Source organism: Anser cygnoides, chromosome Z (genome assembly GCF_040182565.1).
Source record: "Anser cygnoides isolate HZ-2024a breed goose chromosome Z, Taihu_goose_T2T_genome, whole genome shotgun sequence".
NCBI lineage: Eukaryota > Metazoa > Chordata > Aves > Anseriformes > Anatidae > Anser > Anser cygnoides.
In genome coordinates, this window is record NC_089912.1 from 71,351,436 (window position 1) to 71,363,638 (window position 12,203).

The window sequence follows — 12,203 nt, forward strand, 5'->3', positions numbered from 1 at the left end:
TCTCAAGGGACAATATATTTGGATGTATATCATAACGCAATCCCAGCAAAGGCCTTGTGTCTGCTGCATTTTCTCAGGCATAAAATTTGATGTGAAATCCAGTGTTGCCACAACATTGGGCTTAATGAGTAATTAGTAAAATATTTTTTCTAGTAACATTGGTTTCAAAAAGAACTTTAAAATATTAACCCAGAGTAAACCCATTTAATGGAAAACACATTGTTCTTTTCCCTTCTGCAATCTCAGCAACCACAAAGCTTAAGGTGTCTTTCATGGAAAGGACTAATGAAAAGTCATGCAAGCTATACATATTATAATAAATTGAGACATTTTGGATGCATCATTCTCCCTAGATTGAAAGTCTTGGAAAAAAAAACAACAACAAACTAGCATGTTTTTTTAATTGATGATGGACAGATAGTAAGTAGCTGAACTTTTTTCAGTAAAAAAAGTATTTTATAAATACATAATAATGTATTTTAAAGTTTGGAAGAGCATGAACAAAACTACAGAGCTAGCTGAGACATTTTATGCATAGCCCTGTACAGCTGCACTGTGCAGTTGCAATTTGTTTCGTATGGAAAAATGTAAGACTGGACAGATCCCACTGCTTCTCTAGAATTCCCTCATTTACCACCAGTGACCAGGAGGGAAGTAAGAAGCTGTATCCTCTGAAATGAAAGCTCAATGTTTCCTCTCCCTCCTTTAGGTAGGTACTTCTCCAGCTCCTTGCCTGATGCAGCAGTAGCTTCTTGCCATGTTTCTGCCTCCTTTAATTATGTGTTTAGTCGTCCATAGTTCAGAGCGTTTTAAAAAATTCTTTACTTTTTAACTTCTGTGTAAAGCTATTGAAGGAGAACAAGAATGTTTGCCTGAAGTGAATTGAATGCTTTGGTATTTTCTGGAGAAATTTTCATGCATTCTGTCCTTATAAATTTTTCTGTAAGCTTACAACAGGAGCACTAGGTTCAGGACTCAAGCAACCTATTTTTGCTTTATATTTTCCTTTTTATTACTACTTCTGATATAATAATTCCTCCAAATCTCTTGGCTAACATTCTGGAGTTTGAGAAAGAAAGTAACTTTGGATTAACTTTCTCTTTCTTTTCTCTCAACTATATGAATATTATGAATCTGGGACTGTTTTCTGCAGATAGGCACTTCATCATTTGTTAATTTGTTGCACAATGTCTGACTGTAAACTCTGGAGAATTTTATTAGCACTTGTTCTGGTAACCATGACTTGTTAGAGACTCTTGTTGAAGAAAAGCTCTTTTCAGTCTTCCTCTCAAGAAATCACTAGACATGCTTAAAAAAAAATCACTCACAGTTTACTTTCTTGTTCTCTTCATTTGTAGGCTGTTTTCTTTTTCTTGGGGACAATAGCGCTTTTTCTTGTGTATGTTATTTAAACATTCAAACTGTTCATTAGAGTTGATTTCTCCTGTAAGTGATGCACAGGCTTGCAGTCCATGTGCAGAGCACTCGTTGACATGGCTGAGCTAGGAAGGAAAAAGATAGAGGCTTTGCATAAGGATGGGATGCTGCTGTGTGTCCGAAGGGAGCGTTTATCACCACGTGCTTTTATAAGGAGTACTTCATTGTGCAGCAAGAGTGTAAAGCACTTGAAAACTCTGTTCAGGAACAGTGGAGCTGCTCACTAGTCCAACACAGCTGGGGTAGCAGCTCTCTCCAAGGGAAAGACTATCCAGAATGTGAGATCTATGGGAAATTTCTTCACTTCCTAGACCTTGCTTCTGATAATAAAATCAGATAGAGCCATATCAAATATAGCTTTAAAACTCCTTTATTCTCTCAAAGAGCAGAAAGGAGAGATACAGAGGAAAATAAAATTAAAACAAACAAAAACCATCAGAGTCTAGTTATGTTATTTAGATGTATTTCTGGGAGGTACAACAAAGCAATAAGAACTACAGGAAATGATAAAATTTTGCAGATTTGGGACTCTGTGTGCAGCAGTATGTTACCACTTTTGCCTGGAGATGTATTCAGAAAGAAGACAATCCAACCAGGAGTACAGGGCTACAGAGGGTGCTGGTTCATGTTGGGAAGCTGTGACACAAACCAGCAAAGGGAATCCTTTTTGTATAGAGTCAGATGATCCAGGATAATTGGACACTGCTCTGCTGTGCATTGGTGGCATGTGAAGCTCGTAAATAAGGACAAACTTGCAAGCCAAGCAAGGCTCAAGCTTTTCACAGTGTCTGGTGGGAATTTCCAGGCAGGAACTCTTTAATGAGGTCAAAGAAAATAGTGAACACCAAAGAAACTCAACAAATATAAAAATATAGGCTCAAGTAATTACCCACAACAGAAACGTCATTCAGTTTATAATCTGGTTCTCCCTGTCATGTGATTAACTATATTTGAACCTTAAATTGAGGCCAAATTCTTGTTATTTTATTAACATATTGTGGGATAGATCCCACAATAGAGCTGAAATCTCAGTATGCTATTTGTTATGAAGTTGCAGCCATTCTTCTCAGTTGTATCTGCATGCTTAGGATGTGGAATTTTTCAATTTTGTTTCGCAATTTATGTTATGGATTTTGTCTTTTTTATAATATTTATGTTACACTTGATATCACGTCAGTAATGACACCTTAATATATACTGTCATTAGTGGGTATCACATAATCATAGCACTACTGAACAGGTTTAAAAATTATTGAAAACTACGTATTACCAGTCAAAGTACAGTACCTTTCTCCTGAGGTGGTCTTTTGCCTCATTAGACCAATAAGACATTTTGTCAAAAAGACATATTTCTGAAGAAACTTTGGTTGAAATTGATGCATTTACAGAACCTTCTGGTTTTAATGAAGAGGACAGATTTTGGCCCTTTTTTTTTTTTTTTTTTTTTTTTTTTTAAACTAAATGTATTAGGTTCCTCGCCCAGCTTTTGCTTCCTCAGCTACATGATATACAGTTAGCCTTTTCCCAGCTTGGAGAAGCAGCACTATCTTCTGTCTTCAAGGACTTTTAAATTAGTTAGTCAAAACTCTTGCCACAACTCACTGTAGCTTTTGATGTTTTGAGCCTCTTGTTCAAAGGACTGAAAATTTTAGGTGATGATAAGGGTTTTAGGGTGTGAAGAAAAGCAGCTATGAGAGTGAAGAGTTTTCTGTTCTTCATATCTATTCATCGTTTCCTGTAATTGTAGAGAAAACCACATGATGAAGGTCCTTTCTACTTTTATATTCCTATTTCCTATTAGCCATCTTTGTTTAAAAAATATATATATATTAAAGAGCAAATGAATTAAAAAAGAAAAAGAAACAACACAACAACATCACAAAGTATAAAACATGCTTTGACAACAGCTGAGAATTTAGCCCTTCTCCATGAATTCTGATTTTGTTTTTTGCTACATCACACTTTGCCATTTATTCATTTTGTCATGGTGTAATTTCCCAGAAATAATTCCCGTTACACTTTGATCTGCCAGTGCTGCAGCCTGTGTGGCATGGCATTGCTGCTGAACTTTATTTGACTTCATGTAGTTCACTTGCTTTGTGTACAGTGTTGGAGACTGATTAAGAAGCTGACTAATAAAATCCATGGCAATATTACTCAGTGATCACTATAGTATTATGTAAAGATGGTCTACAAGGATACATAATGAAGTTTTGCAGAAATAAATATTTAACTCATGCCTGAAAAAGGCCCTTAATTAACATTCTATATACGATACAGTTTATTTTAAAACAAGTATTTTCAAGTATTTTAGTAATCATTTCTTGCATTCTTTCCTGAAACATTCTGTTTCATTCTGCTTCATCTACATCCTGTTTAATCACAGTAAAGAAATATTTTTGTCACTAGCAGGATACTAGCCAGATACTCTCTTGCTTAATTTCTGATGTTTTAGAAAGATACACATGTATTTTCCCAGAGCAGTATTCTGTAACTATGTACTATAATGGTTTATTTTACTTTTCAAAGGCAAGGAGGACTTAATGATTTATAATACAGATTAAAGATTGTATTAAACTTAAGTAAGTCTCAAGATCCTAGAGAAATAATAATAAAGTTATTTCCTAGGACCTTTAAGACTGTCAAAAAACAAAAAAAACAAAACAGTAGAGGCCAAGGCTTGGCAGAAATCGATTAATAACTTTTTCTCAGGCAAAGATTGATTAGTTAAGTCAAGTAAGGATATAGGCTTAGTAACTATTCATTTTTGAAAATCACAGTGTTAGTTCTGTGTTAAATTCAGTGTATAGAGCACCGTGGTTTTTTGGCTTATGGTTGTGCATCATTGTTGTGCAGTGTGAACTAAATAAGAGCCAAAATTAAATTTACTTTAGGCACAGTTGGCATAGATTTGGATTTGGGTTTAGAATTAGAGGAGCTTACTTGTTTAGCATGTTTTTTGTTTTTTCCACACAACTGCAGAATCACTATTGTTCCACAAGGTAATTGAGAAGTGTGTAGGTATTTTTAAAATATTCCTACACAAGGGAAATAGAATCTGAAGTTATGCTCAGCTGAGCTGGTAAAACAGAATAACTGTTTGTTGTTTAACTGATGTTAAATAAACTTTTTAAAAAGCAGATACCAGTATTTTCATTGACAAATCTGAAAACTACTCAAACTCTTCTTTTCTACATTTAAAATATGTATTCTTATCAAAGCCATTTTGCTAAAATGAACTGTAAAATTGGAGAGAGAAAATCAGACAATCCCTGGAAAGTTAATGTTATATTAGCATTCAAGGCAACTCCTTTGAAACATAATTATTTCATAAAATGCTTTGTTTTGCAGTGCAAAGTATTTGTATTACCTACCTATATAATTTTAGGGGATGACAGATGAACCTTTAGCAATCTATTGGCAAATGGAAAAAAACAGATGGTTTCATGTAAAACTGTATTCTGTACTGGGCTTCCCTTGTTTGTTCTAAAAGTAATAATTACTACTAATAGATTATGCTCCGTGTCATATGGCTGCTGGGAAGTCCCTGCTTTCTAATCATCCGTTTAATTTTTTTTTTTTATATCCATCGAGATCATGTTTCACCTTACTCTCATTTCACTGCATGTTAAACAGTATAAAGAATTGTCCTTCTCCCCCAGAGCTCCACTGCCCTATGCTGTTTGGTTTAGTTCTTTCTATTGGCTGAACCTGCTCGTTTTGTGAAGGCTTTCAGATTAAACGTGAAATGCATTTTGAAGAACAGATACTGGAGAGCGAATGGTACAGCAGATGAAGGAATGAGTTGGAGAAAGTGAATCCCTTCATATTATGGGCAGAAATTATCAAAGTCTTAACTTTCTTATTCAGGATTAAGTACTTCATGCAGCAGTCTGTTATCACCTGAGGTATTTTCTTTCTTACTCAGTGTAGTCAAGGTGTGGTAGCTTTCGATCTCAAACATAAGAACCTCACTGTTGCTGAGCAGAACCAGTAGGAAAAGTTTCTTATCAATTAAAAGAATAACTTAAAAGGAAGCAGTTAACTGTTACGTGACAGGAGAATAACATTTTTTGTCTCCCAATCCACAACCCATATATTTCTAAATTTGTATGATCAATATATATTAGTGTTTGTGCTGTATTTCTTCTGACACCATGATACAATTTCACAATAACAACAGTGTACATGTTTGAGGTCTACTCCCCAGAGGCTTCTCTAGCAAAGCTGCCTGTTGTGAACCCAGTGTTAACACACAAATAAAGCTCAGCTTCTGAACAGCTCTGAAGAAAACTCTTGAAAAGCCTTACATTCTATCTTACATTCTATATCTGGTAAAAGCCTCTTTATCTGCTGCCTTCAGTTTGCTTTGCATTAATGCTGTTGGGCTTTTCCTGTACCGTTAAAGACCTAATGACACTCCTGTTATTTTAGGTTATTGGTTGGTTCACCCTGGAGTGGCTATCCAGCTAACAGAACTGGAGATATCTATGCATGTCCTGTTGGTACCCCCAAAATCACATGTAACAAATTGAATTTAGAAGGTAAGTCATAATAAAGTATCTGCTGTGATTGTTCAGATTTTACTCATTTTTATACTAGGCCAATCTATCTAATAAAATAACAATTGGAAACTAGCAAGACCAATAGCAAAAATAGGTGTCAGCAAGGTATGCACGAATGTTGCTTCAAAGGAATTTCATTTTCACTGACAAGGTCAGCATTCCTTGATCTTAGGACCCGTGAAGAATAAAAAAGATCTTCTTTCTCTGTTGTCTTTTTCACTTAGCTGTATTTGAGTTCTAAAATTAACTGTGGGTAAGCACTTACACATATTTTTACAGCTGCCCCTGTGATACTGACATGAATTTTTTCTTTCTGTCATTTATTGCACATATTCAGAAGGTGGATTTGATTTCTGACATCAGCTTATTGTACAACTCTACTATTATTGTTGTTATTGTTGTTATTATTATTATCCACTATATATTCTCTGGAACTCTTTTTGTTCTGCATTTATAAGCTCTTATAGTCTTAGTCATTTGTAGCAGCCCTATTATTGAAGTTAGTATAGTAACATTTGTAAGATATTTACTTAATACTTGAGGATCCTTGTTACATTATCATTTTGAATTGTACTTTGTCAATACATATATGAAGCCTTTTCTGCTTCTGTGTGTTTACAGACTAAGTATAAAATGGGATTCCCTTCTGGATACAGTGAAAATACAGTATAACAGTATGTTTAGATGTGTACTTCATGTACACATGTTTATTTGTGGTGCAGAGCATTTCTGTCCTCTACTGTTCCTTTTGTATTTTTGTCTGAAGTGTGATACTGGATCAGAGAAGCCTGGTGTCCTGAGGAGTAACAGCAGCTGCTCATCTACAGCTACTGAGCAAGCCAAACATAACTTAACTGGAAGGAAGTTTCTTCCTCTCTTTTTCCTTCAAATTTCGTAAGGGCAGGTACTCTAAATGGCCCTGCTTAATTAGTGTCCATAATGAATGGTTAGCAAATTTTTAATGGAGATTGGATTTCATTTCTTTTGTCTCAAAATATTATACAGGTGTTTGGAAGAGGCATCTTAGATTCTGAGAAATCAAGCTTTTGAAAAGGAATACTAATTTACTAAATTGCTTCTGTATCTATTATTTTTGCTATTATTTTTCCTCTTTTTATTTCAGCTTTAATAAATATTCCAAATGTGACTGAGATAAAGGAAGACATGAACCTTGGCTTGACTCTGATCCAGAACTCAAAAACAGGAGGATTTTTGGTGTGTATTGAGAACATATTCAATAGGTACATAAATTCATGAGGACAGTGAAGAAACTAGAATTCTCCACACTTCTTAATTAAGTCCAAACTAAATGTGTTTTATTATTCAGCATAGATTAATATATATATATATTTTAAAATACTCCATCCCACCCACTATCACTCTCTAGGATCTGAAATCAGGAAACTTATAAATCGTCTCCTTCTGCATTTATCCAAATACCCTGTGGAAGAAAGTCACCAAACATACAATTAACGATTCTGTAATTTAGGTCAGACAACATAGGCGGGAATATTTCCACCCTGGACATCTGTAAGGAAGTCTTTTCTATCTCTGGTTATGCTTTCAGAAGACAGTATGAGATCTCTCCTCTAAGCCTCTTGCCCTTGCACAGTGACAGTTCTCCTGAGATGTCAGGATTTCCATTCCCACGGATCTGCCTTTTGCTTTAGCAATATGATTTATTTGGTTAGTGAGCTGGAGGAGGATGTATTTTCTGTGTGTATATCCTGCAAGCAACTCCTTGGAGCCTGTAAAACAGATTTAATAACTGAAAGGAAGTTAAAGCCAATTTAATATGCTATCTTACACTTTTAACCATAGGCCTGGAGTGTAGATGTTTATGATGTACACACTGCAAGTATGTGTAGTAATCAAGTGAAACAATAAAATACAGAAAAAAAGAGCTTTGAAACATACTTTAATCTTGGTATCTTTCTGTTTCATGTTCATAGTAGTTGTGAAATTTTTCAGTGGTTTATCTTCACTACCACATAGCTAGCTTCGTTGAAGTACTTAAAAATAGACCTAATTCCAGCAGTTTTCTTAGTGTTAGTAAGGTTAATCCTAAATTCAAAATATAGCAACAGTTTTCTTCTTGATTTCTGTCCTGAGAAGATATTTATTAAAAATGTTATTCTGTATCTCAAATAATACCTTTAAATACTATTAATGCCATACCAAGCATAACCACTTTAATCAGTATCAGTGATTGGAGCAGTTAAAACATCTCATGCAGAAAAATTTGCATTTTCAAATAATACTTGAACTTCTTTCACTTAAAAAGACTATCCTGATCCATATGGTATTGAATGGCTGCCTAAATTGCATGAAATAAGTAACAAAACAAACAATATCAACAACAAAAGTTGAAGACTAAGATGTGAACAATTTGCCATTTTGGTGAAGGGAGTTCTTTTTGACAGAAGGAGAAATGAGTATTGGAGGCAGGTGCTTATCTGTGACTCAGCCTCTGTGAATTTCAAAAGCCCTGTGACTTGGACAGCAGGCAGAGACTGTCTTTGCTTGTAATTGCAAGTTGGTGCCAGTGACTGAGATGCTGTCTATGGCAGCTGGGCTCTGTGATGGGGCCTGGGAAGCTCAGGGCTTCCCCATCCCAGCTCCCTGTGCTCCTTCCCGCTGGGGCTGCTTCTCTGTCAGACTCCAGCCTGTGGTGTCAGTATGTGCTCCTTCCGAGGAGATATCCGGGGCTGCTTGGCTGGTGTACACCCAGCCTGGTGTGTATTTAACACAACATTCTCTTACATCCTTCACTTTGCTGGACAACCATTTTTTTTGGCTAAAATGAGCTTTTTAAAACATACCTGTCTTAAATACGACTGACCGGATTGAAGCTGTATTCCATGTGAATCTTTCCTGAATACTGTGTTATAGGTGTATTTAGTACTTCTCTGTCTCAGCTACAAGTACTTCTTGTTGCGTACCTTCAGGCCATATTTGCCTTGCATGCTGGTCACCCTGTAATCAGCCAGTGCCTGATTCATCTGCTCCTTGGTCTCTTCTATCCAGTGAGCTCCTGGTTTATGTCCGTATTTCTTAAGATCAGACCTTAAGGGCAAGTCTATGCCTCTTTCAAATATTCCACTTATCAAGTTCATCAGTTCTTAATATCAGAACTGGCACTTTTCCCCTGTATTAATGATGTGTCTTACATCTCTGGCTGTAAACATGTATTTCTGATCATAATTATGTTAGATCATTAGAACATTTCCCCCTTTCTTTTGTCTAGAAAAAATTGCCATCTTGTCAATTGTATTAGGACAGTTTGATGCCAACTGCTGCTGGTAAACCTGTGTGTCATTTAGGTCATTTTCCATTTACTTCTGCCTTTAATTTCTTTTTTATTTTTTTTCCAGTATTCTTGGCAAAAGGGTCATGAGGCTATCACTCTCTCTTCTCTTCCTAAATAGACATGGTGCATTTTCTGTTTCATTGACTCTTCTGACTTTGATTGACTTGATAGGTCAGCCAGAAAGTATTTGTATTGAAGCTATTATTTCTTTTAGAATTATTGAACACAAGTTAAGTGTTTTCTCCTTGAGTTTCTAACACGATTTTCTTTAAAATAATAATAATTTAAAAATTCCCTCAAATATCCTGCTGACAAAATACTGTCTTGATATTTGACTTTTTATTTAGGTACTTTTGTAAAAATCCTTCCAATATTAGAGTTCTTGCTGTTACGCAACCAGCTGAAGACTTTTCTTTATACAGAGACCATTTTCCTTGAAGAACAAAGATTATTTTCCTAGAAGACAAGGGTCAAATGTATCTTTTTAGCTATGGTCAGCAGCTAAATAGGATTGTGTATATTATGCATCCTCACTGGGGTTGACAAAGAAGTTTAACTTGCAAATATTTTGGCAAAGTGCATTTCCCTTGAGAACAAGTCTTCTGAAATTAATGTGTGTACTGATCGCAAGGCTTTTCAGTCCTGTCACACTGTTCATGGTGCTAGAATATACTGCAATAAAAGCACATCTCTGCATGTTTGGAGCTACACAGATGCCTGTGGATATGATGCCACCTCCTGGTTTAGTGGAAGTATTTCTCCGCAATGTGCAAATACCAAACCTAGTTTTAAACCTACAGTTTGTAGAGCAGGTAGATTAAAGCAACGCAGATTCCTTGCACACTTAGTCATACTACTAGAAGTTATAGCTGTGCATAGCCTGTAGGAAGATGTTTGCAGAAGCAGGCATTAGGATGACCACAAATAGAATCCTTTTTATGAAAAAGTATATGAAGTATCTGACGCTGTATATAAAAGTATCTGACACTGCCATGGTGATAGCAAGGGACTTGGCCTGATAACCCAACAGGGCTCATCTTACCCTATATTCCTGTTGTCCTGCTTATTTTGTTTATGTATATGGATACAGTTAGACAAATACGTGTTGTTCTTATAGTTTCTTTTTGTTGTTATTTTTAAAGACTTGTGGTCCCTTGTGGGCACAGCAGTGTGGAAGGCAATACTATGCTACAGGAGTGTGTTCTGAAATCAGTCCAAGTTTCCAGATCCTAAGAAGCTTTTCTCCTGCTGTTCAAAGTAAGGCAACATATACAAAACAGATTCAATTTATATATATTTATATTTATATGTATATATATATAGATATACACACACACTATATATATATCTATATCTATCTATATATATATATATAAAATCAAGATACATTGTGTTGGGGACAATTTAATTTGGGATTTTAAAAAAATGTATACATGGAAAAAGAAAAGCCCTGTGACTCACCCGTAAGGATTGATGGATTCTGATGTAATGTTGATAAGAATCTGGACTCACTCTTCTGAATTCGGATGCATTGAACCAGAGCAATGAAAATTGATATAGACTCAAAGTCTGTATATGGCTTTATTGAATCTTCATTTTGGCAAAACTTTCTTGATCCTTCAAACCTTCTGCGTGGCTTATGTGAGATCTAAATATGCTCCTCTGGATTTAGCCAAAGACTTGTAAGTATATTGAGAGTGAAAGTCTCAATAAGTGCATTTAATGTCCACTTTTTATTTATTTTTATTTTTTAGAGTGTTCATCTGTCATAGATATTGTGGTGGTTTGTGATGAGTCAAACAGTATTTATCCCTGGGATGCTGTGCGGGCATTTTTGAAGAAATTTGTACAAGGCTTAGATATAGGCCTTAACAAAACCCAGGTAAGTCAAAGACAGCTTTGGGGAGGGAACGATGGATTTTATTAGCAAAGTCTGACAATTTTAAAGGAAACTAAATTCAGTTTAGCATAATTACAGTAACTCCCCCAAGGCCATAGATAATGCAGTTGTCCTTTGTGTTTCAGTATTGGGAGGTTTTTTCAATCTCACAGCTAATCTGTTCCAAAAGGGACTAGTAATTTGGTTTAAAATAGAAGTCTAGGTTATATCTAATATCTGACTCTAAAGTGTCAGATCTCTTTCATATATTAGATGTCAGACTCATTAAAATGCAGTCTGTGGGAATGTGGTAAAAGTAGAACAGTTTCTTTTATGGAGTTTTTCATATCAATTTTACTTTCCAACTTCTATATCTTTAAAATAGTGGTTTTTTCTGCTTGGTTACTGTCTGATCTTTGAGTTCTTTTTTCCTTTTAATTTGATGATGGTAAGGAAAATTTTGTTTCCTGTTTTTAAACATTTTCTGTCTTTGCAGTTGTCCATTTTCCATAAACAGTTCTGGGAACAAAGACTGAGGCACTGGAAATCTCTCTCCCAAAGGCTGCCTTCTTCATTGGGCGACTTTGGAAGCGAGGTGCTTAAAAGCTAGCCTTCTTGCTCAGTGTCATGAGTCCTTTCTGAACCTTACCTTTAGCATCTTTCCTCTTTTTTTCTTTTTTTTTTCATCATGCTACATATACATTTTAGCATATTTCTATAGCATTCACCTGTTTTAAAAATAAATAGTGTTAGCAGTACTGTCAAGTAACTAACCTTTAGGACTTTCTTAGAAGAGATCAGAATGAGGTGCCATCAGCTTGTAGAATTTTTGCTATTTTTATTTATCCCACAGCTCACTGTATTACTGCTGTCCATAAGCTCTTCCAGAAGTAACCAAGCAAACATTTAATGCCTATTATTTCAGATTCTTTACATTAACATATTGTAGTCCGTAAGAAATGATGTACGATGCAAGAGTATTTAGGTATTTTTTTTTAGCTTTCCGAATGTG

General features: G+C 35.4%; 1 protein-coding gene across 1 annotated transcript in view; it reads left to right on the top strand.

Moving 5' to 3' along the window:
• Nucleotides 1–12,203, top strand: part of ITGA2 (integrin subunit alpha 2) — a 66,435-nt gene that overhangs the window by 19,397 nt on the left and 34,835 nt on the right. Inside the window, exons 3-6 of the mRNA XM_048050381.2 lie at nucleotides 5,872–5,981; nucleotides 7,126–7,217; nucleotides 10,455–10,569; nucleotides 11,067–11,194. Of these exons, the coding sequence (XP_047906338.1) occupies nucleotides 5,872–5,981; nucleotides 7,126–7,217; nucleotides 10,455–10,569; nucleotides 11,067–11,194 (445 nt within the window). The remainder of the gene's footprint in view (nucleotides 1–5,871; nucleotides 5,982–7,125; nucleotides 7,218–10,454; nucleotides 10,570–11,066; nucleotides 11,195–12,203) is intronic.